Here is a 27,500-nt window from a genome sequence, read left to right on the forward strand (position 1 = left end):
CTAATGGCTTGTTCCTGAGCAGCTATAGTTAGCATTTCTGTCCCTCATTTCACATTCTTGTCTGCCTTTTAACATCCTTGTTTTGTTGCATGAATTGGCCATGTAATTATCTTTCTGTCTGCATACTGTATGTCCTGCAACCAGCAGGCACATTTGTCCTATCCCAGGCAAAACTAAAATCATCCATGTCCCCACTGTAACTTCCTAGCAAAATCCATAACTGGATTCATGTTATGTTCATGCATCTATCATAAATAGCTGCAGCTTCTTTTGCACTTTTATTTTTAAAGTTGTTTTTTCTTTGTCTCATTTTTTTCCTTTTAAATCCTCTCCTTCAAACACTCATAAATGAAATCGATGGGAGTGACCATTATTATTATCATTATTATTATTATTGTGGAGCTATGTCAAATAGCTGCTGTCATGTGTGAGATGGATCCATCAGTCGGCTGAGTCTGTAGTGATGAATGCACTGCTGCCCTCCTTCAGTTGGGCAGGCAAGGCAGTTTTCCTTTGTCTGGTGGTTGTGGTGAAAGAGGTTGTTTGGTGGACAAAGCTGAAAGGCATGAGGACAGATACATTCCTCTTTGGTAGAGCTCTCACTGACTTCTTCAAGTTTCACTTGAAAAGGAAATTGTGAGTGGAGAGGGAAGTGCTGTCCTCGAGTGAGTTTGTTGAAAGGTGAGTGAAAGTTGCGAAAATGTCAAGAGTGGATGGTACCTCTCTAAGTGTTGGTCAGTGAGTCGGGGAGAAGGAATTGGAGAGGGTACTTGCTCTTGGAGTTTTAGGGAAATCTTGGACAGTGAGGTTTCTTGATTATCCTTAGAGGCCTTCCTGTATCAGGAGGATCACATCTCTATCATCCTCGCTGCCACTTTTTCTTTTATTTTAACCTTTGTATGCTATGCATTTGTCCCTTCTTTTTCAAAGTATACTGTGTATACTTACTTTTTTTCCTTTTTTTTATCGTTTCATTATATGTAAACCCTTACACTTTATGTCTGTCATTGTATTGTCTCTCTCATCCTTCACCCTTGCAGCAAATAAATGAAATCATTATTATTATTATTATTATTATTATTATTGTTATTATTATTGTTTTACTTCTTAAAGCGCTCGGTTTTGTTGGCTCTGGTAGATTCTGTGAGAGTGGACAGCAGCCTGCTGACAGAGGCCCCACTGGGTATCTTTCTACACATTATAATCTTTGATAACTAGATGTTAATTATTGTGAAAGACATTCAACACCCAAGTACCAGTCTCAAAATCCTAGCTGTCCCCAGCAGAGCAGTTTTTTTACGCTTGCTCTGCTCTCAAGTTTCACTTGAAAAGGAAAATAAGGGACGAGAGAGAAGTGTTGTCTTTTAGCCAGTTTGCTGAGAGGTGGATGAAAGTGGTGAGATTGGTGGGAGTGAACAGGCTTGCCCTGAGCATACGCCTGTAGTTGGAAAAAAGGAACAGAAAAAAAGGCACCTGCCCCAAAAGTCCATGGTTTTTTATGGGGTTTTCCCATGAGCATCCCTTGAACATCTCCTCCCTATTCAGGATTACACATTGTTGATTTCTTTCTTTTCAATTTTGTCAGTCTTGTTTACATGCAAACCCCTCGCAACACATACTCACACACACGCAGGCATTCTTTATTTTGTTCTCTGCTGTCCATAATATTTTTCTTAATGTAAACCCTTGTGGTTAATAAAGAAATTATTATTATTATTATTATTATTATTATTATTATTATAATTATCATTATCATTATTATTATTATTGTCATCATCATCATTATTATTCAGTAGTATTATTTTTATAACATACTTTCACTGCACTACCGAGCGCAGCTCTGTGTGCCTTGGGTTTATTGTGCTGTGGTTTGTTGTGATGTTCTTATTGTTATTGTATTGAAAGTGTTTTACGTAGGATGTGTGCAATGCCTAGTAGTGCTATTTTCTGTATGTTATATATATTTGTTAGTCCTGGTGTTTTTGTTATGTATTTTTCTGAATATTTTTTTATCATACCTAATGAGCCCTTTATGACAGGAATTTCTCTTTTTAGACTCCACATTCGAGTTACCTCTATTTCCAGGCCTTTGTATTTTAAAATTATTATTATTATTTTTTTTTTCTAGCTAACACAGCTTGCTGTTCATTCCCATGCCAGAACAATGGGATATGTTCACCCACTGGGCGAAATGGTTATATTTGCAATTGCCAGAACAGTGGTTACTATGGCACCAATTGTGAATACGGTAAGTACACATGACTCAGACAAGAATTGACTCTGTATCCATTTCTATTGTTGATAAAAATATTGCCCATTCTGATCCACCAGGCCTTTATACCCAATCAAACATATTCTCTCTGTGACCATTCATCTTCTTGCATTTCAAGGACTGCAGTGTCCAATGAAATCTTTGTATTTTTTATTTAAGGACAGCAGAGTATGATTTGAGGGAGGTTTGACTACCATTTCTGGAAGGTCAAGTGACCTTGCAGTGGCTCTTCCATGATGAGTGCTTGATAATGTCAGTAATATAGCCAAGTGGTTATAGTACCTGACTGCAGTTCAAAAGATCTTAGGTTCAAATCAACTGCAGACATCTTGGGGAGAATATTGCCTGAGTTCAACAAATTGTTCACTGGAACTGGAGCCAGATCTGATAAGGATTTTTACCAAAGATTGTGGTGCTTTATCTACAAGAACATTTGTCTAATGAATTCTCAGGTATATATAAGTTCTGAGCTTATAAGGGCCTGTCAGAAAGGAACAATGGCGGCGAGCTGGCAGAAATGCTTAGCGGTATTTCATCTGTCGTTACGTTGTGAGTTCAAATTCCGCCGAGGTTGACTTTGCCTTTCATCCTTTCAGGGTCAATAAATTAAGTACCAGTTATGCACTGGGGTCGATATAATCGACTTAATACCTATGTCTTTCCTTGTTTGTCCCCTCTATGTTTAACCCCTTGTGGATAATAAAGAAATAGGTATTTCATCTGCCATTACGTTCTGAGTTCAAATTCCGCCGAGGTTGACTTTGCCTTTCATCCGTTCGGGGTCGATTAAATAAGTACCAGTTATGCACTGGGGTTGATATAATCGACTTGATCTATTTGTCTGTCCCCTCTATGTGTAGTCCCTTGTGGGAAATAAAGAAATAAGAAAGAAACAATTGGAACTGTAACCAACAGTGAACATTGGATATGTCTTATGTGTGATTGTGTTCTGTTGTCAAAAGCAGGAAATGTGAATTATATGAAGTCACATGAAAATCAAACTGCCCAGGTGGGTAATTATCTTGAACCCCACCCCCAGATGCCTCTTATGACCTGTGTCATATATCACAAAACTTGTAAGACAATATCTGGGCTAAAAAGTCATATGCTAATTCACAAAAACATTCTTTCAGAATCAGATTCCAAAGGGCAAAGATGTGAAAGAAACTTGAATAATATCCGTTGCTTGTGTTTTAAGCCCTGTCAGACAGCAGCTGGTCTTAAAAGTCATCAATGGAGGGATTGTGAGGTGTGACAGGGTGTGTGTGTGTGTGGGGGGTGTTGATGGGACAGCTATCATCTGTCAAAAGGAAGCAATTATACACATACACACACACACATCAACCTATGAATGGCATTGGTTGGTCTGGAGCTATGCAATGGAAACTGTAGAAGCCCATTGTACACACACGCACGCACATACACATACACACACACATATATACATTATATGTGTGTGTTTGTGTTTGTCCCCCCCACCATTACTTGATAATTGGTGTTGGTTTGTTTATGTCCCTGTGATTTAGCAGTCTACCAAACAAGGCTGCTAGAATAAGTACCAGACTCCATAAGGTGCAGGTCTCAGCAGGGTTTATTTGTTTTATTTAAATATCACCCGTTGTCCATGCATGTAAGCCTCTGGCTCCTTTTCATGCCATTGATATTATCCAAGAGAAGAACAAAGGCTGATAGAGGTTAGCACTGGTGTCACCACAGGCTTTGCTGTGAATCAGAATACAAAGGGCCTGAATGGATCCTACAAGATATCCCATTATGTACGCCAACATTACCCCTAACTCACGACCCTGAACCCATTACTTTATATCTTCTGACCTAGGAAAGATGAAAAATGACAGCTGACATTAGCAGGATTAGAACTGAGAATGTAGAGATTTGGGATAAATACTGTAAACCATTCGTCTGTCCGATGCTTTAATGATTCTGCGTAGCTGCCCCATTCCTTTTTAAAGGGTTCAGTCTCAAAGAAGGGACTTTGTGTTCATCTTGAACATTTGTAAGTCAATGCCTACAGGAAACTTATTTTGTGGGAATGGAATTTTTGAGGGATAAAGTTCCAGTGAGTAAGGATTGGAAAAGGAATTAACCCTTTCGTTATTGTATTTCTGTTGAGATGCTCTGTTTCTTTCAATTACTTTAATTATAACAAAGAATTTCGTAAAATAACTTAGATATCATGAAGCTAGTGTTAGGAACATAAATTGTGACTAAGGTTTGGTGGGAGATTTTAATTCAAATCTTATGAAAACAAGACATTTGTATTCAGAGCCAGAGCCAGTTTCAGCCGGGTTGTTAACGAAGGGGTTAAGTGCAGGGATGAAAAAAATGGCTCATTATGACAATGTGGGTTCCAGTTGACCTGGTCAGTGGAACAGCCTGTTCTTGAAAGTAGTCGAGCACTCCACAGACACATGTACCCTTAACATAGTTCTGAAGGAAATTGAATGTGAGACAGAATGTGACCAGGTTCACCCTTTTGAATTACAGGTACAACTTATTTTTGCCAGCTGAGTGAACTGGAGCAACATGAAATAAAGTGTCTTGCTCAAGGACACAACATGCCAATGGAAGTTGAACTGATGAACTTCCAGTCATGAGACAAATACTCTAACCGCTGAGCCATGTACTTTCACTGATTACAGGTGAGAAGTAAGTATGGTGGTGAAAAGCAATGCAACAAGTGTGTTTGGTAGGGTTTAGTTCCCAAAGAGTTAATTCTGTGGAGCTGATGGCACTAAAGTGCAGAAAAGTAGATAGAATGAAGAGGCTTTGTGTCAGTGAATCAGAAGGGGAAGTATGTTAGTGAGAGCCCTTCTTTACTCAGCCCTGCCTTATTTTTACAAAATATTATTCTCTGATAAATGTTTTTAACTTTGTTTTAAAACCAAAATAGTGTGAGATATAAGAAATAATGCAAGTTGATGGCTTGTACTTCCACCTTGTATTTCAATATTTTGGGTTTAGGACACCGTTTAAGACACCTTTTTCAGAACAGAGAAATTAGCTTACAATGTCATATCTCTAAAGATTTCCTGAAGAAGGTGTTCTAACCTCGAATTATTGAAATACAAACCACCAATTTGTATCATTTCTTATAAACTCACTTTTATATCCTTGTATTGGATATATATATATATATATAATATATATATATATATATTATATATATATATATATATATATATATAATATAATGAAGCAATGGGGCAAAAGTATATACATAACGCACTACTATTATTATTACAGAAGACTCAATGCTCTATATCAAAGGCTCACAGTGAACTGCTACCAACACAAACTGCTGACAACGCAACAGTTCACTTTTAGTCACATGGAGGTGGTCAGAATCCTTCCACAACACTCACATTGTTTGTGCTTCTAACAAAAAATTAAAAGACTTATTTATATCAGACAAAATTTCATACAAGCTTATTCTCTGAGTTTTCTTTCTTTCTTTCTTCTTTTTTTTTAGCAACTTGGAAGCATTGGTTCCTTAGCTTCTTCCAATTGTTACCAGAAGACATTCACTCACTTCTTGTGGGCATTCCAGGATTTGGATGTTTACTAAATATGTTACCCTGTCGGAGCCTCATATCAAAATTTCTGATGCAATGTAAGATAAATTTGCTACCTTCTTCATTGCCATTCATTTTCTATGTTTAAAAGAGCAGAAAAAAAAATTATTTATCTATCCATCAATGCATCTATCCATTTATCCACAGGCGTGGCTGTGTAGTAAGGAGTTTGCTTCGCAACTGTAAGGTTCTGCGTTCAGCCCCACTGCATCTGTGTCTTCTAGTATACTGCCAGGTTGACCAGAGTTTTGTGTGTGATTTGGTAGATGGAAATTGGAAGAAGCTCATACATGTATATGTGTGTGTATGTGTGTGTGTTATTGTATAAGAAAATAAATCAGTTAATTGATATATATGTGTAATTATATGTGTGTGTGTGTGTGTAATTATATAATTATATGTGTGTGTGTGTGTGTGTATAAAAACACCATCCGAATGTGGCCGATGCCAGTGCTGCCTGACTGGCTCCCATACTGGTGGTGCGTAAAAAGTACCCACTACACTCTTGGAATGGTTGGTGTTAGGAAGGGCATCCAGCTGTAGAAACATTGCTAGATCAGATTCAAAGTTGGAATTTCTTTGAGCAATATATTCTTCTATACACAATCATACACACCCATGTGTGTGTGTGTGTATATATATATATATATATATATTCACTTTTACCATTTTTGAAATCAGCATATGAGTTCAACAGTTTCTTATAAGCTGACAAGGTGTGTTGAGTTTAACCTTAGGCACAGAAACAGCCACCCATGAGAATTAAGATGTTCTGCAATATATATATCTAATATAGGATAAAATTTTTCGAAAATATTTTATCAATGGCCAGCATATTAAAAAATACCTTTAAAGGTTAAATTTATAAGCAACTTATAAATAAGGGCAAAAAAAAAAAATTCTAATGCCAAATATGCCGAAACTAGACACATCGTCCATAACCATATAATTCATCACTATAAGCACACGTCTCGAAGAAAGCCAACAGAAATTTCTAAAAAATTCCGTTATTACTATATTGGATCCAATTTCAGAGTTAATTCATAAGAACCTTCTCTTCGTCAGTGATAAATGCAGCAAATAAATAAATGAAATACTTACTCATACCCATGGAAGAAGCAAACACTAAATCATGAGCACAATTAAGTACCCCAAATATATCCAAAATAGAAATTCTCCAGCCCATTCGAGACACGTGCGATTCGAACTGAAAACTCTCGTAGAGTGAGAGAGTCCAGAAGTGAACACTATTAAATTTATATTTAATGTAGGATAAAATTTTTTGAAAAAAATCTTATCAATGGTCAGCATATTAAAAAATACCTTTAAAGGTTAAATTTATAAACAACTTATATATATACTAGTTAAGTTAAGTTAAAAAAAGCAAAAAGCAAGGCCATGTATTGGAAACAGTTATGTTTTATATCATCATCATCATCATCGTTTAATGTCCGCTTTCCATGCTAGCATGGGTTGGACGGTTCAACTGGGGTCTGGGAAGCCAGGAGGCTGCACCAGGCTCTAGTCTGATCTGGCAGTGTTTCTACAGCTGGATGCCCTTCCTAACGCCAACCACTCCGTGAATGTAGTGGGTGCTTTTTACGTGCCACCTGCACAGGTGCCAGGAGAGGCTGGCAAACGGCCATGATCGGATGAAGCTTTTTACGTGCCGCTGGCACCGAGAACAGACGAAGCTGGCAACGACCACGAATTGGATAGTGCTTTTTACGTGCCACCGGCACAGAGACCAGGCGAAGTTGGCAATGGCCACGAATCGGATAGTGCTTTTTACGTGCCACCAGCATGGAGACCAGGCAAAGCTGGCAACGGCCACGAATCGAATGGTGCTTTTTACGTGCCACCGGCACGGAGGCCAGTCATGGCGGTGCTGGCTACAGCCACGTTCGGATGGTTCTCTTACGTGCCACGGGCACTGGTATCACAGCTACAAATTCCATTGATGTTGATCGAATACGATTTTGATTTTCACTTGCCTCGACAGGTCTTCACAAGTGGAGCTTTGTGTCCCAAGAAGGAAAGGAATGCATAAGTGGCCTGGCTACATCCCAGGTAGAGGCCACGGGATTATGGCCTCACTTGTCCTGCCAGGTCTTCTCGTGCACAGCATATTTCCAAAGGTCTTGGTCTCTAGTCATTTCCTCGGTGTGACCTAAAGTTTGAAGGTCGTGCTTCACTACCTTGTCCCAGGTTTTCCTGGGTCTACCTCTTCCAGAGGTTCCCTCAACCGCTAGGGTGTGGCACTTTTTCATACAACTATCTTCATCCATTCTCGCTACATGACCATACCAGTGCAAATGTCTCTCTTGCACACCACAACTGATGCTTCTTAGGTCCAACTTTTCTCTCAAAGTTCTTACACTCTGTCGTGTATGAACACTGAAATTACACATCCATTAGAGCATACTGGCTTCATTTCTTGTGAGCTTACGCATATCCTCAGCAGTCACGGCCCATGTTTCACTGCCATGTAGCATAGCTGTTCGTACACATGCATCATACAATCTGCTTTTTACTCTGAGCGAGAGGCCTTTTGTCACCTGCAGAGATAAGAGCACTCTGAACTTTGCCCAAGCTATTCTTACTCTAGCAGTTACACTTTCAGCACACCCACCCCCACTACTGACTTGGTCACCTAGGTAATGGAAGCTATCAACTATTTCTAGTTTTTCTCCCTGGAATGTGGCGAAAGATGGTCTCTGCGTATTTTCAGTGTTTATTGTTCCTGAGCATCTGCCACATACAAAAACTATCTTCCTAGTTAGCCTTCCTTTGACATTGCTGCACCTCTTATGTGTCCATAGCTTACACTTGGTGCATCTTATAGAGTTTCTACCTATGCCTTTTCTACAGATCGAGCAGGGCCATCTACCTGAAGGTGTTTGTGATTTGTTTACCTTCCTACTTATTAGAACTTTGGTTTTAGCTAGGTTGACTCTAAGGCCCTTCGATTCTTATCCCTGCTTCCACACCTGAAACCTCTCCTCCAGTTCTGATAGTGACTCAGCAATTAGGGCAAGGTCATCAGCATAGAGGAGCTCCCAGGTGCATCCTGTCTTGAATTCCTCTGTTATTGCTTGGAGAACTATGATAAATAGGAGGGGGCTGAGGACTGAATCTTGGTGGACCCCAACATCTACCTGGAATTCTTCACTGTACTCGTTGCCAACCCTCACCTTACTAACAGTGTCCCTGTACATGGCTCGTACAGCTCTCATTAACCATTCATCTATCCCTAGTTTCCTCATTGACCACCAGATAAGGGATCGGGGGACCCTGTCGAAGGCTTTCTCCATGTCAACGAAAGCCAGGTACAGAGGTTTATCTTTGGCTTGGTATTTCTCCTGAAGCTATCTCACCAGAAATATGGCATTAGTGGTGCTTTTCCCTGGCACGAAACCAAACTGCATCTCGTCCAAGTTGACTCTCTCCCTAATCAGTTGGGCTATGACCCTCTCCGTAACCTTCATTACCTGATCCAACAGCTTGATACCTCTGTAATTATTTGTATCTAGGGCATCACCTTTACCTTTGTAGCAGTTGACTATTATGCTGCTACACCAGTCATTGGGTATGACTCCTTCGTGTATCACCTGGTTAACTATACGGGTGACTAGGCCATAGCCGACACTGCCAGATATTTTGAGCATCTCTGCAGCAATTCCTGATGGGCCTGGGGCTTTCCCTGTCTTCATGCTTCTAATTGCCTTAACTACCAAAGAACTGTCAACTTGGATAGCTGGTCCCTCTGTTGGGTTGATATTCAGCAGACTCTCTTTATCCCATTCATTTTCTTTATTCAGCAATCTTTCATAGTGGCATCTCCAAACCTCTCTCTTTGCATCCTTATTTAGTGCAAGTGAACCATCATCCCTGCAAACACATTTCTCTCCTACCACATCACGATTCTCTCTCACACACTGTCTTGCAACATGAAATACCTCCAGTCTTTGGTCCTCACGGCACAGAACATTAGCAAATTTTTTTTTATCTGCTTCCCCTCTGGCTAAATAAACCTGTCTCCTAGCTTCCCTTCTGGCAGTCTGATACAATTCCCTGCTACCTCCGTTCTTCCAGTCCCTCCAAGCCTGTTTCTTTTGTCTAATAGCCCTGTCAACCACATTGTTCCACCACCATGTTACCTTGGGTTGAGATGGGACTTTGCTTCATCCACAGATCTGGTCTGTGGCTGTCAGCAGATTGTCCCGTAGAAACCTCCAGTTTTCTTCCACATTATGTGAAGCTATATCCCCTTCTATTTCATCGAAGACTTCAAGTAGTACGTCTCTAAATCTCTGTCCATTTGCAGGATCTTTAAACTTCCAGACCCTTCTCCTCCAAGCTGGTCTTCTTCTGGGCAGCCATTTAGCCCTGATCCTGAAGTCACTAACTACTAATCTATGTTGAGGAGTACATTCTTCGCCCGAGAAGGTTTTGGCATTTATAAGCAGCCCTCTTTTCTTCTTTCTGGCGAGGATGTAGTCAATCTGGCGAGTGTGTCTGCCAGAATGGTAGGTGACTAGGTGAGAGGTGGGTTTCCTGAAGTTGGTATTGCAAACCATAAGGTCATTTGCATAGCAGAACTCCAGCAGCCTGGTTCCCTCCTCATTGCGAGAACCAAAATCGTAGCCTCTATGTACGCCATGGAAGCCCCCGACATGCAGTCCAACATGTCCATTGAAGTCACCTGCCACAAAGAGAAGGCCCCTGTCATTTGTCAATGAGGTAGTCTGCAATAGGGTGTCGTAGAATCGGTCTTTCTGTCCTTCCGGTAGCCCCGGTTTAGGGGCATATGCCGAGATGATGGTAGCTGACCTATGGTGAAGCACTAATCTAATCTTAAGTACTCTATCACTTACTCTGACTACCTCGATTACCTTATCTACCCATTTCTCCACAAGAAGTATACCCACGCCCCCGACCCCTGTCAGTGTTCCCTGCCCAGAAAATCTTGTACCTGTGTTCCTTGCCTGTGAGGAACCTAGCGGAACCTCCTCTCCACCTTACTTCTTGGATGCAGCACAAATCCACACGTCTCCGTTCAAGCAGCTCAACAATCTCACCAGACCTACCGTTCAATGTGCCAACATTGAGTGTGCCAACTCTGAGGGTGTGGGAGGTGTGGGCCTCTGAGACCCTGGGATGAGGGACAGCAGTGTCATGTACCTGAAAAGAAAGCTTGCATTTGGCAGATTTCATACGGAAATACTAGACTACAACCTACATACACTACACAGTTTTTGCGCTATATGATCACATAAACCTTACATAGGAGCGTGGGTGGGATGGATAGACAAGTAAGACAGAGGTAGAAACTTCCAGTATTGGTGGAGGGGGTGGGTGGGCGGGCACGCCGCAAAAGAGCAATGAGGTTGAAAGTCAAAATTGCTCAGCTGCTCATTTTCTGAAATCCGTGTTTTATCAGCAGAGGAGATGAAAATCGAGTAGAGGAAAGAAGCAGAGCATACGCTAGTTTATATAGAGTTAGGGATTAGCGGGGGTGGGGTGGAGTTGGTGTATTAGGTGGTAAATCGAAGAGGGAGGGACAAACATGAGAGAGAAGAGTATTCGTAGGGAATTCTCTGCAACAAAAATTACTGAAACAGCAAATGCTGGAATCGTGAGATGGAGTTGGAAGTTGAAAAGTTTGGGATTTGAGGAAAACATAATTTAAATAAATGAAAACTGCAGTGGTAAGTCGAAAGAGAGGCAGTGAGTCAGAGAGGGGGGGTCAGGTGTTAAGTAAGTAATAAATACGACACGAGGAAGAAAGAATATTTTTTGTTAGAAATTTGGGAGAATTAAACAAGTCCTGGAATAAGGAAAGGATAACCTTGAAATAAAAGAGGAATAGAAAAATGCATGATCTTAAGACAGGCAGGAAGCTATCAGTGCTATGTTTACAAGATAGAGAAATAGATAATAGAGAACGAAAGGGAAGGGGTTAGGGTTACGAATCTACGCTTAAACAGGAATGGACGAGGTTGAAAGTCAAAATTTCTAAGATGCTTATTTTCTGAAATCCATGTTTTATCAGCAGAGTATATAATTATATATTCAGTGCGGGTGGCACGTAAAAATCACCCACTACACTCACGGAGTGGTTGGCGTTAGGAAGGGCATCCAGCCGTAGAAACACTGCCAGATTTGACTGGGCCTGATGAAGCCTTCTGGCTTCACAGACCCCAGTAGAACCGTCCAACCCATGCTAGCATGGAAAACGGACGCTAAACGATGATGATGATGATGATGATATGTGAGTGTGTGTGTATATATGTATATATATATCATCATCATCGTTTAACGTTCGCTTTCCATGCTAGCATGGGTTGGACGGTTCAACTGGGGTCTGGCAAGCCCGAAGGCTGCACCAGGCCAGTCAGATCTGGCAGTGTTTCTACAGCTGGATGCCCTTCCTAACGCCAACCACTCCGAGAGTGTAGTGGGTGATTTTATGTGCCACCGACACAGGTGCCAGATGAGGCTGGCAGACGGCCACGCTCGGATGGTGTTTTTTATGTTTTTTATGTTTTTATGTTTTTTATGTTTTTATGTGATGGGTAAATTGTTGCCATTTTATATTTTCAATTTCGCACATGCATATTGTTTGTTTTTGATTTTGTTGACTACACAGTATAGTAGGGTCAGCTGGGCACCATCTGTAAAAAAACAGCACCATGACACAATTTACTGTGCCAAAAATTTGGAAATGACTTGCTGTACTGCTTGGCATTCGTGCTGGAAGCTCCAATACAAACATTCAGATTGTTGGGTGTCAATCTATGTCCCCAAAACATGTGTCAAGAATGGTAAAGATCAAACATCCAGTCAACATAATGGCATTTGGAGTGATCGCTAGTGATGGTAACATTATGCCTCCCTTCATCTTCCCACACAGCCTCAGACTCAACATGGAGGCCTACATCAAGTGCCTGGAGGAGGTAGTGCTGCCCTGGGTCAAGAGGGTGGTTGCTGGAAGACCCTATGTCTGGCAACTGGACTCTGCACCATGCCACACAAGCAGTAGAATCCAGTCATGGCTTTCAGACAATTTCTGTGACCACACCACCCCTAACATCTGGCCACTTAAATCCCCAGACTGCAACCCCCTTGATTATTATGTGTGTGGCCCAGTTGGACGAGAGACCAAAAAAACTCGTAACACCAACGGTGAACAGAAGATACAGATTATGGTAGCATTCCCCAACTTAAACAAAGAGACTGTCCAGAAGAGTTGCAGGAGATTACAAAGTTGTTTGGAGGCCATGGTTGAAGCCAATGGCGATTTTATTGAATAAATTTACTCTTCAGAATTTCAAGATCATTTTATGTCATTTTGGTAAATATATTTGTTAAAAGGAGATGTCAATGTCATTTTCATTTTTCCGTAATTTAGTTGACAATTTATTCACCGCACCCCGTATATGTAATCATGTGTGTGTGTGTGTATGATCATATGTATGTGTGAGAGAGAGTGAGTGAGTGAGTGAATGTGTGTTCTCATGTATATGTAAGTGGCACTCTCTCTCTCTCTCTCTCTCACACACACACATGCACACATGTACATCCATTTCATATACATGCTCATACATTTTTCACTTTCTCCTCTCTCACTTTAAAAAAAAAGTAACAGGTGATTTTCAGGATAAAAATTGTTTAAAAAATGCATCTACTTATGTAAAATTCACACACAAAAGTTTTCAGAATTGCAAATATGGCCAGCAGGTAAAGGTTTTCAATTTAGTTGCATTTAGCATAATTTCACTTACTTATGATTAGATTTGATTAAATTTTCATTAGATTTAAGCTCTTATTTTTCTGTAAATCCTATTCTGACATTAAATGAGTCAACTTCTGGTTGTAACTCTCTAAGGGGAAAAAAAAAAAACAAACAAAAAAAAAAAAAACCGCAGACTTTTTGATGTACACTCACACTGACAAAGAGAAATATCTTTTTTGTGGAGATTGCTTATAGTTTCATCATTTCAGATTTTATTCTATTTCATTTATTTGACATTTGCAATCTCTTTGTTGTTTTCATTTAATTTTCTTAATACAACATTACAAAAATAAGCACTAATCAATTATACCATGTGGCAAGAGATGGGGGTCATTGTGGTCAAAAGATGCCAAAAGGTTCTGGGAAGAAGCAAGGGTAAGGAGACAACAAGAAACAACTGAGATAATGGCAGAACGATGGCAGGATAACAGAGTCACGCAACAAAGAAGAAGGCAAGGAGAGAATGAGGAAGATAGGAATGCACGTCTCCAGGATGTGAGACAAAGAACAAATAGCAGAAGACTTGCAGAAATGTCTGAGATGAGGGCTGCATGACTCTTAAACAACAGGGTGAGGAAAGAAAGAAGGACAGAGCGAGCAAGGGAAGGAAATGGATGCACTCTTTCTGCTGATGTAGGTGTGATGAATAAAATATGTTCTTACTGTCATGCATTCTTATTCCATGGTAAAACTGCAAATTTCTGCTGCAGGAAGGGAAAAGTTTATATTGGCAGTTCACAACCTCTATCGAAGGAACTTGTCCACAGTGACGACGATCTTTGCAAAAGAATTCAGGAAGAACATCAGACACTACAACTGCCTCTTCCAAATGACATCATTCGATGGGAAAGAAGTTATTCCTAAAAGAAACATATGGAATCCCTCCGTTGTCATTCATGGCCAAATCCATCACTATATCAGACAATTACTCACAATTTTCTTCAGACATTAAATGTATTACTATTGTTTGGATAGTTCCAATTAAATAACTCCAGAAGTTAGGTTAAATACATATTCATGCATAAGTACCATGAATTTTGATTCTGCAAACTGGCAAACAATTCCGTGAATACTTTACCAGGCAACGCTGAGTAGTAAGTCTATATATATATAGCTATATATATATATATATATCGCCATGTTGATTCGTTAGCTACTGCACGCATTTTTTTTCTCTCCTTCTTTCTGTGTTTTTCTCTCTCTGTGTATCTTTCTGTTGAAGAGCGTAGGCTCGAAACGTTAAAGACTTGTTTTATTTATATTTCCTGAGCGCCATACTAATACAATTGTTCGTTTGTTTTCCACCTGCCTTCGTCTTTTGTTTATTTTCATAAAGCTTCCTGTTATATATATATATATATAGCTATATCTACCGCCCACCACACATATGGTTAAATTTTACAAACTTATTGTTTTAGCAAAGAATCTCTACTTGCATTAATTAAAACAACTCTTCAGGAAATAAAAATATTTTGAATCTGTAAATGCCATAAAAATGACCTCAGAACATTTCTTTACAATTTAAGCTCCCCCCCTCTCTCCTCCCCTCCCCCCTCTCTCTATATATAAGAAAATAAGATGACAAAGGAATAAAACAGTTGTCTCATGAACTTAATTAGCTTACAGCTGTTTCTGCTATATAATGCAGTGGACTCATAGTTGAGTGGTGTGCTTACGTCCCCATAACTTAGCGGTTCTGCAAAAGAGACTGATAGAATAAGTACTAGGCTTACAAAGAATAAGTCCTGGGCTCGCTTTGCTCGACTAAAAGTGGTGCTCCAGCATGACCACAGTCAAATGACTGAAACAAATAAAAGAGTATATCCATCCACCCGTCCACCCATCCACCCATCAACCAATCAAGAATGTTGCTAACAGAGATTTCGAAGTTCCAGCAGTTAAGCCATCATCACATGTTTAGTGTAACCTATCAGATCAATGTAAAATTGTTTTTATTATAATTGAACATAAAAACAAATAGTAATGTCTGTCTGTCTGTATATATGTAACCACATGTGAATCTGCTAATACTTAGCATGTACCACGTCCTCGCATTGTTGTTTTTCATGTTTGTTCTTCTCTTTTTGGATTTGCAGTATCTATATATATTTAAGTCACATTGTATGGATTCAAGTAATCCAATAGTACTCATAAAAAAATCTCCTTAATGTATCATTCTACAAAACATATAGATTATATCAAACGTATAGTACAATAAAAAGAGAAACAAAGATTTTCTTTCACTTGAGGACATAGCTTAAATTCCACATTATTTTGAAGGTTTTTCTTTTGCATTTTGCATTAATGCAGGCATGTAAGTAATTTATATATTATTAAATATAATAATATAAATTGTTTACATGCTTTTAAGTCATGAAACAATTTGTCATGAAATTAGAATTTTCTTATTTTTAAATAAAATTTCATCAAACTATTTCTCTGTCATTTGTGACTTTATATATATATATATATATATATATAATTTCAACAATTGAGGGTAAAATTAATTAATTATTAATCAATTTCACCAAGTATTCAGTATGTAAAGGGACCATTTAAGGCGAATTCAAAATATTACATTTTATAAAGGGCTTAGTAAAATAAATTACTTTGTCACATACTGAACTCATTAGAAATAGCAGCCAAAAGGATTTTTTAGCCATTTCTAATACTTAAAGAAAATTCTCTCAGATAGTGTTTACTCAAAATGGGCTAGTTTGAGTAAACACTATCTGAGAGAAATTTTCTTTAAGTATTAGAAATGGCTAAAAAAATCTTTTTGGCTGCTATTTCTAATGAGTTCAGTATGTGACAAAGTAATTTATTTTACTAAGCCCTTTATAAAATGTTATATATATATATATATATATATATATATATATATATATATATATGTCCCTTCTTGGGACACAAAACTCTACTTGTGAAGACCCGTTGAGGCAAGTGAGGATCAGAAATGGAAATCGATCAATGGAAATTGCAGATGTGTTACCAGTGCCGGTGGCATGTCGAAACTCTACTTGTGAAGACCCGTTGAGGCAAGTGAGGATCAGAATGGAAATCGATCAATGGAAATTGCAGATGTGTTACCAGTGCCGGTGGCATGTTAGAGAACCTTCCGTTTCGCGACCGTTGCCAGCAACGCCCCCGTTTTGTGTCCGTTGCCAGCCTCGCCTGGCCCTTGTGCCGGTGGCACATAAAAAGCACCATCCGTTCGTGGCCGTTTGCCAGCTCTGTCTGGCACCTGTGCGGGTGGCACGTAAAAAGCACCCACTACACTCACGGAGTGGTTGGCGTTAGGAAGGGCATCCAGCCGTAGAAACACTGCCAGATTTGACTGGGCCTGATGAAGCCTTCTGGCTTCACAGACCCCAGTAGAACCCTCCAACCCATGCTAGCATGGAAAACGGACGCTAAATGATGATGATGATGATGATATATATATATATATATATATATATACTGTTTCTTGGTAGTATAGTGGTAAGTATCCCTGCCTGTCACGCGGGAGACCGGGGTTCGATTCCCCGCCGGGGAGGCGAATTATTTTACTACACTCTCGGAGTGGTTGGCGTTAGGAAGGGCATCCAGCTGTAGAAACACTGCCAGATCTGGCTGGCCTGGTGTAGCCTTCGGGCTCCCCAGACCCCAGTTGAACCGTCCAACCCATGCTAGCATGGAAAGCGGATGTTAAACGATGATGATGATGATATATATATATATATATATATGTATATATATATGTATATATATATATATATGTATTTGCCTTAATATGTATGTCTAGTATTTAGTTAGTGGGATGTGCTGTTTTACTCTATGACTAATTGGTTCCTCCCTGCCAGAACTTTGGTTCATTGGAAATTCTTAGAAATGAAGGTTGTATTTCTTTGGATCAGAATCACATCAAGTGCATTTGGTGTATTTTCTTTTTGTTTGAAGGTGGAGGTCTTGTGGGTATCTGCTTTGGTATGTCTGGCTGTTTAGGTTGAGTGGTGGGAGTGCAGGTCAAGTGGAAGGTTGGGTGTAAGTTTTAGGGGAAGGTGTAAAAGATACATGGTGTGTGTGTGTGTGTGTGTTTCTTTTCTTGTATAAGAAAAAACCCCAGTTAATTAAAATTTATCTGTGGATGAAGTGATGTACAACAAGGTGGAGTGGAATAACATTTAAAATAAGAACAAGATGTGTGGGTGGGTGTGTCAACAGAATCTGCCAAAAGAAAATTTATCTTATTTCTGGATAAGAACATGTAAAAATATTTTAATTCTAAATTTATTCAGATATCACAAGATACAGTGGGGGGAAATAGATATTCGTACATGTCAAAATTCTTTATTTATTTAATTTTTAATGAACATAAATGGGATATACCAATACTATATTTGCATACACATGCATAAACTAAGAATATGCAAAACAAACTAATAAATTATAGTAACTAAGGAGTTTATATACAATTATAAATATTTAGGAGTGTAAAAAGTATTCGTACAGAACATAAATAACTGATAATTCTGATTTAATACTTCGTAGCATAACCATTATTCAGTTCCACTTCAACTAATCTCTTCTTGTAATTCTTAATCAATGACTTGCATGTTTCTTTAGCAATTTTTTCCCATTCTTCTTGACAAATTTTCTTCAAATCTGGATTGCATGTTGGGGCTTTTGAATGAATTTTAATTTTCAAATAACGCCACAAATTTTCAATGGGGTTCAAGTCAGGTGACTGGCTTGGCCATTCTAATAGTTTTATATTGTGATCGACTATCCATTTTTTGGTAGACTTCGCCGTGTGCTTAAGGTCGTTATCCTGTTGTAAAACCCACCTTTCACAAAGCTGGAGCTTTTCTATAGAGTCCCATAAATTATTGTTCAAAATATTTAGGTACATCTCTGCATTCATTCTACCATCTATCACATGTAAATTGCCATTACCATTTGCAGAGAAACACCCCCACACCATGATGTTGCCACCTCCAAACTTTATGGTAGGAATTGTGTTTTTCGGCGAATAGGCGGTACCATCTTTCCTCCAAACATGGCTATGCGAATTTCATCCAAACATGGCTATGCGAATTTCATCCAAACAATTCAATTTTTGACTCGTCTGTCCATAAAACATTTTCCCAGAATGTATATCTTTATGTTCATAAACAAATTTTAAACGGGCATCTCTATGCCTTTTAGTCAACAGCAGAATTTTTCTAGGAGAGCGTGACTTCAGTTCATTCCTATGAAATTCATTGCTGATTGTTCGTAGTGTAACACTAGTCCCTGAAGCTAACAAATCTTCTTGCAACTCCTTTCTGGTGATCATTGTGTTTTTTTTTATTCTTCGCTTCATTTTTCTTAAAGATCTAGGGGAAATCTTGCATGGTGCACCAGATCTTATTCTGTTTTCAACAGTTCCCGATTTTTTATATCTCTGAATAAATGAAGATATGGTAGAAAATGGAATACAAAGGGTCTCTGATATTTTCCTGTAACTTTTACCTGCTTTCCACTGTTCAATAATTAAGTTTTTCACTGTATTTGTGAATTCTTTACTTTTCGCAATTATTATGATACTACTTTATGCTGTCTCAGTGCTGAATGAAGAAGCTAGTGTTTTGACACTAAAAAATGACAACTGATAAGATTATTGGAATAAACGAGAAAGTTCTAGTAAAAAAAATTATTTTAACAGTATTTTGTGGCTAGAAAATCATAAATTTATTCTGTACGAATACTTTTTTCACTCCTAAATATTTATAATTGTATATAAATTCCTTAGTTACTATAATTTATTAGTTTGTTTTGCATATTCTTAGTTTATGCATGTATATGCAAATATAGTATTGGTATATCCCATTTATGTTAATTAGAAATTAAATAAATAAAGAATTTTGACATGTACGAATATTTATTTCCCCCCACTGTAAGTTATTTTTAACCATTTCTTCTTGGCATTTTTCAATGTATTTGGCTTTTCTTTAACCCTTTAGCATTCAAGCATGCCATATCAAGCCTCTCACACCTACCCTACAATGTCAGTCTAAAATTAAACAAATACATCATTGCTACAAGATAATGGATGATTAATTCAAAACAATATGAATAAATAAGAATTACATTTCACTGAGTAATCTGAATGCTAAACGGTTAAAAACAATTTTTTTTTCCTAAATTTTTACTGAAAAATTTTCAAAATTGTTGGTATGGTTTGATATTGAAAAACTTAGTTCACACTTGATTGATTTTTGATATATAAAATAGCCAATCGGCATTGTTTTGAGATTAAAACAAACTGGAAACTTTTGTATGACCTCTTGATGTAGAGGTAGAGTTATGGTGGTAACTTAAAGAATGGAAGACCATTTTAAAGTGGATTTCAAATTTGAAAATGTTACTCTTTACTCTTTTACGTGTTTCAGTCATTTGACTGTGGCCATTAGTCGAGCAAATCAACCCCAGGACTTATTCTTTGTAAGCCTAGTACTTATTCTATCAGTCCCTTTTGCCGAACCACTAAGTTACAGGGATGTAAACACACCAGCATCGGTTGTCAAGCAATGTTGGGTGAGACAAACACAGACACACACACACACACACACACACACACACACACACACACACACACACACTCACACACACATACATATATACGATGGGCTTCTTTCAATTTCCGTCTACCAAATCCACTTACAAGGCTTTGGCTGGCCCGAGGCTATAGTAGAAGACACTTGCCCAAGGTACCATGCAGTGGGACTGAACCTGGAACCGTGTGCTTCGTAAGCAAGCTACTTAACACACAGCCACTCCTATGCCTTGAAGTTCAACAACAATGGCGGTGTGAATTTGGAACAAAACCTTCAAGACACCTGACAATTTCATGGATTTGTGATAAATTTGAAACACATGATACTATGTGTGATGAACAACAGGGAAAATCCAGCAGACCTTGTACAGTGACAGGTACTGCTTTCTCAGCTATGGTGTTAGAACATTTCACACACTCCTCACAGAAGTTGATTGCACAACGTGCATGCGAGGCAGGAATAAGCAGTACAAGCATGCAGTGCATTCTTGAAAGAGCTAATTGGAAAATTTACAACCCAAGATTATTACATGCAATTAACGATGATGATTCTGACTGTTGAAGAATTTAGTTTTGTGAGTAGTTTCAACACAAGGATGAAGTTTTTGTGGGGATGGATGTGTGGTTTGATGAAGCAAAATTTAAGCTAAATGGAACAATGAACAGTGTCATCAAGAGTTTTAATAGGACCATTTTTCTTTGAAGGTACTGTTTCTGGTCACGCATACCTTGACATGCTATGCTCATATATTGTTACCTGCCATACATGCACTTTATGAAAATGATGAACTTTTCTTTCAAGAAGACAGTACTCTGCCACACTACTGCCAAAATGTGTGAGCTTACCTGGATGAGAATTTGCAAGGCCGCTGGATAGGACATAGAGGGTGCAGTTGAATCCCTCGCTCATTCTCCTGATGTAACACCTGCAGACATAAAGAATGTTTTATATCACAGAAAACTGGTTACACTGATGGCCCTTTAGGAAGATATTGAAATGACATGTACAAGAATTCCACTGGACACTTTAGCCAATGTTACCCAAGCAGCAGTTTGTCATACTAATAATCAACTGGAAGCTAATGCTCAACACTTGAGCACCTCTTATACTAATAGAGGTTAGAGGTAACTCACATTAGAGGTAACTCACATGATGTCAAAATAAATTTGGTATTAAAATATTTCTACACATTTTTCTTTTCTTGAACTGTGTATGCTTTTTCTGGTAGACTGTGTATATGTATATACATACATGTATATATATATATATATATATATATATTATATCTCTAGATAGACAGACAAATAGATAGATAGATGTGTATGATTTGGTGTGGTTGAGAAGACACATCAAGCTAAGTAAAACTGTGGCCATCCATGTGTATGTGTAGGTCCTTTATGGCCCATGCCGGCACCATGTAAGAAGAACCCATGCTGGTACCACATAAGAAGCACCCAGTACACTTTGTAAAGTGGTTGGTGTTAGGAAGGGCATTCAGCCATAGAAACAATACCAAAACAGAGTCTGGGCAGATGTCTGGTTGGCCAGTTTCTGTCAAACAGTCTAACCCATACCAGCATGAAAAACAAATGTTAAACGCTGATGATGATGATGATATATATATAATACGGAATCACATGACCACCAGGCTATCAGATATTGTTACACATTGCTGTTCACAATGTGCTATTTTAGCTTTCAAATGATGCCACCTCACTGACTAGGTGAGCAGGCCATAATTCACCCCTGATTGAAAATGGGGATTGGAGCAACATGAAATGAAGTGTTTTGCTTAAGAACATAATGCATTGCACAGTTGGGGAACTGAACCTGTGATCTAGCAATTGTGTGTGCAACAGCCTTACCACTAGGCTATGTTCCTTCACCATATATATATATATAATATATATATTATATATATAATATATATATAGTATATATGTATATGTATATATATATATGTATAAATATTATGTATATATATAATAGTATATATATATATATGTAATATATTATATGTATATATATATATGTATAATATATATGTATATATATGTATATATATGTATATATATTGTATATATATATATGTATATAATTAATCAATATAAGGTGGCAAGGAAAATTTTGTAGAATTTTATTGCCACCAGCGGCCAGTGGGAAAAAATTAAATAGTCATAGACCATTTTTAATTCAACATTAACAATTAAGGAACGGCCATAATAGGCCATTCACCCACTAGAAATAACAGCCAAAGCTTCTACCGCAAATAAAGATTAATTCCGTAAACAGGAGAAAATTAAAAAAAACTTACCCTGTAATTCTTGTACGGTATACCGTTTCATCCGCTGTTAAATGGTAAACTAACCTGATTAAATTAAATCAAGCCAATCTTCCATAAGCCCTCGGATTCTTCAGCAAGAAATAGCTCAAGTCGGAACAGATATTTACACGAGGCATACCCAATCTTGCCAAGTCAATATCTGACCTAAAATTTTCAAATCGTCGCACTCGCGCCAAATTTATCGGCAGCAAAAATATCAGCCGTCGATTCCATACGGGAATTAACCAAAAAATTCATAATTAATCAATATAGGGTGGCAAGGAAAATTTGTAGAATTTTATTGCCACCAGCGGCCCAGTGGGAAAAAATTAAATAGTCATAGACATTTTTAAGTTCAACATTAACAATTAAGGAACGGCCATAATAGGCCATTCACCCACTAGAAATAACAGCCAAAGCTTCTACCGCAAATAAAGATTAATTCCGTAAACAGGAGAAAATTAAAAAAACATTTACCCTGTAATTTCTTGTACGGTATACCGTTTCATCCGCGTTTTAATGGTAAACTAACCTGATTAAATTAAATCAGCCAATCTTCCATAAGCCCTCGGATTCTTCAGCAAGAATAGCTCCAAGTCGAACAGATATTTACACGAGCATACCCAATCTTGCCAAGTCAATCTCGCCTAAAATTTTCAAATCGTCGCACTCGCGCCAAATTTATCGGCAGCAAATAAATATCAGCCGTCGATTCCATTACGGAATTAACCAAAAAATTCATAATTAATCAATATAGGGTGGCAAGGAAAATTTTGTAGAATTTTTGCCACCAGCGGCCCAGTGGGAAAAAATTAAATAGTCATCGACCATTTTTAAGTTCAACATTAACAATTAAGGAACGGCCATAATAGGCCATTCACCCACTAGAAATAACAGCAAAGCTTCTACCGCAAATAAAGATTAATTCCGTAAACAGGAGAAAATTAAAAAAACATTTACCCTGTAATTTCTTGTACGGTATACCGTTTCATCCGCTGTTTAATGGTAAACTAACCTGATTAAATTAAATCAAGCCAATCTTCCATAGCCCTCGGATTCTTCAGCAAGAAATAGCTCAAGTCGGAACAGTATTTACACGAGGCATACCCAATCTTGCAAAGTCAATATCTGACCTAAAATTTTCAAATCGTCGCACTCGCGCCAAATTTATCGGCAGCAAATACAATTCAGCCGTCGATTCCATTACGGAATTAACCAAAAAATTCATAATTAATCAATTATAGGGTGGCAAGGAAAATTTTGTAGAATTTTATTGCCACCAGCGGCCCAGTGGGAAAAAATTAAATAGTCATAGACCATTTTTAAGTTCAACATTAACATTGAGGAACGGCCATAATAGGCCATTCACCCACTAGAAATAACAGCCAAAGCTTCTACCGCAAATAAAGATTAATTCCGTAAACAGGAGAAAATTAAAAAAACATTTACCCTGTATGTATATATATATATAGTATATATATATATATATATATATATATATATAAGGGAGAGAGTGAGGGGTTAGCTGAGCTAGAGGTTAAAATAACCATCTAAAGGGTAGAAGTATCCGTTACACTACCAGTATATCTTTAACCATGGGCATACATATGCAAGCATATTATGCTCATAAATTATAATGGGATGCAGTCTATTTGTATTGAATTAATGAATAATAATTGATTTAAGTCAATTGTTGTTCATTGATATTTCTTCATTTGCTCTTTTTAAAATTTTATATATATAATATATATATGTTATATCTTCCTGAGTGTGTGTGTATTTGTTCTGAGAAACTTTGGTGCATAAAAATTTGGAAGAGTCAGGTTAGAATTAAAGAGTTGCATATGCGGTGAGTGGTCTAGAAGCTGTGAGTGAAAATTTGTTTGGTGGTTTGGTGAACATCTGGAGATAATGATCACATGGGGTATAGGTTTTGTTGGTTTTCGGAGCTAATTAAATTTATTTATAGAAGGGTGAGAATATGTTCATTAAGGCATTGGTGTTGAGTGGTGGAACTAAAAATCGTGGGTGTGTATATATATTAGAGGTGGGAGGGAAGATTGTTAGTTCAAGTAGAATGCTTATTTATTAGATGGTTAGATGTAAGACAACAACACAGAGAGATGAAAGAAGGCTAATATGTATGTCTGTGGTGTATGGTATATATATATATAGGTGTGTGTGTGTGTGTTATATATATATTTATATATATAGTATTATATATATATGTGTATATATATATATATATATAATATGTATGTAATATATATAATTATATATATGTATGTATATATATATGTATGTATATATATATATATATATATGTATGTATATATATATATATGTATATATATATATATGTATATATATATGTATTTTATATATGTATTTCTATATATGTATATATATATATATATATATATATATATATATGTAATATATATGTATATATGTATATATATACAGATCGCCATGTTGATTCGTTAGCTATGCACGCATTTTTTTCTCTCCTTTTTTTCTCTCCTTCTTCTGTGTTTTTCTCTCTCTGGGTATCTTTCTGTTGAAGAGCGTAGGCTCGAAACGTTAAAGACTTGTTGTTTTATTTTTCCTGAGCGCCATACTAATACAATTGTCGTTTGTTTCCACCTGCCTTCGTCTTTTGTTTATTTTCATAAAGCTTCCGTTATATATATATAATGTATATATATATGTATATATGTATATATATGTAGATATGTATAAATATATGATATATGTATAAATATATGGTATATATGTATATATTATATATGTAATATTATGGTATATGTATATATATATGTATATATATATATGTATAGATTAGATGTGTAATATGATGTAGATATTATATATGTATGTATATATGTATATATATGTAGATATATGTTATATAATGATATATATGATATATATATATATGTATATATGTATATAGTTATATATATATATATATGTATATTATGTATATACTATGTATATATATGTATATATATATGTATATATGTATATATATATATATGTATATATATGTATATATATATATGTATATCTATGTATATATGGATATATATGTTATTATGTATGTGTGTTGTATATATATATGTATTATATATATATATTTACACACACACACATATATATATATATACAGTTGTAGCGTGGAAGGTGTTTATAAGCCATTTAAGAAACACACAAAAACCGTTAGATTCATTTCAACATTTAAATTTAATTTGTCAAAATATTTTTGTTGCTTTGAGACTGTGACCTGTTCACTGACAAAACTTTGTGCTGCATCATGAAGTGATCAATGGTTTCACATCCACAAAGGCCTTAGCTCCGGCTTTAGAGTTTGATAAGATGTTCTCACAGCCGTTGCATCCATTTTAAATGCTACCTGCTGCAAGTATGGGATTCCCCTTTCTCCAATTAGACCAACTATAAAATTAAATTTTGATGTCCTCACTCCATATTCTTTATAATTGTTTCAATATATATATATATATATAGACAGATAGATAGATAGATAGATAGATAGATAGATAGATAGATAGATAGATAGATAGATAGATAGATAAATTTGGTGATGCAAACAGGAAAAATAGAGCTCAAAATACAAGTACTGGTTTATTTTTATTAATAGTTAGCCGAGAGATGCAAAAAAAGTAAATAAATAAAAGCACCTGATACACTTCGTAAAAGTGGTTGGCACTAGGAAGGGCATCCAGACTTAGAAGACATTACAAAGTAAGCATCAGAGCACAATGCATTCCTTGGTGCACAAATCCTGTCACACTGTCCAACACATGCCAGCATGGAACATGGATGTTAAATGATGATGGTGGTGGTGGTGATGGTGGTGGTGGTGGTGATGGTGGTGGTGGTGGTGGTGGTGGTAATGGTGGTGGTGGTGATGGTGGTGGTGGTGGTGGTGGTAATGATGTACATGCATATACATATATATGTCTACACACACACTGAACATTTGTTTTTCTCTTTTCAGTCCGTATCGGTGGATATATACACACATTAAGTTACTCCATGACCGTTACCAATGCCAATGATGAATCAATGAGTCTTCAAATCTTGCCGTCAGTGCCAATGAATTGCCCAACACCCCTGGGTGTAGTAGGTACTGTGTCCCTTGATATTCATTAGGAGTACAGCATTGACAGAATCTGTAAAGATGGTGAACCAATTCTGTTGCTTATTAATGATTGTTAATCTATGTTATTTTACATTTCTGTCGGTAGCAGCGAGATAGAATCGGCTCTTCGTTCTTCAAGTGTTGATAAAATGGTCACCAGTGTCATTGTTATTGTTCAGTTTTGACCCTTTCAGTTCAGAGTTCAGATGCCAGCTAGGTGAAATATTGTCTTTTATCCCCTTGATACAATGGATACCCGTAATATGTGTAGGTGTGACTCTATTCATTATCGTATTCAGACAGTTTGCTTTGCAACAATGTGGATACCTCTTATGTGTTTAAATGTACACTGTATTTTATATGAATAATATACAGTATATTGACTAATTTTTCTACACGCTAGGCCACAGGTAGTAAAAATTTCTAAAATCTTTATTATCTGATATTATTAATATATTATATATATATATATATAGATAGATATATATATATATATATATATATATTATTATGTATATAATATAGATATATATAATATATATATATATACCCCCCTATACATATATACATATATATATATATATATATATAGATATATATATATATATATATATATTATAGTTATGAATTATATATATATATATGTCTATATAGATATAGAATATATAGATATATATATATAATATACATAGATATATATATACATATATATAGATATATATTATATATATACATATATATATATAATAACATATATATATATACATA

At 36.9% G+C, this 27,500-nt stretch overlaps 1 protein-coding gene across 1 annotated transcript in view; it reads left to right on the forward strand.

The window, feature by feature from the left end:
* LOC115225592 (prostaglandin G/H synthase 1-like) overlaps window positions 1-27,500 on the forward strand; it is a 69,804-nt gene that overhangs the window by 1,626 nt on the left and 40,678 nt on the right. Inside the window, exons 2-4 of the mRNA XM_036514585.1 lie at window positions 2,129-2,248; window positions 5,763-5,903; window positions 26,589-26,717. Coding sequence (XP_036370478.1) covers window positions 2,129-2,248; window positions 5,763-5,903; window positions 26,589-26,717 — 390 coding nt within the window. The remainder of the gene's footprint in view (window positions 1-2,128; window positions 2,249-5,762; window positions 5,904-26,588; window positions 26,718-27,500) is intronic.

The sequence above is a fragment of the Octopus sinensis genome, linkage group LG28 (genome assembly GCF_006345805.1).
Source record: "Octopus sinensis linkage group LG28, ASM634580v1, whole genome shotgun sequence".
Taxonomy (NCBI): domain Eukaryota; kingdom Metazoa; phylum Mollusca; class Cephalopoda; order Octopoda; family Octopodidae; genus Octopus; species Octopus sinensis.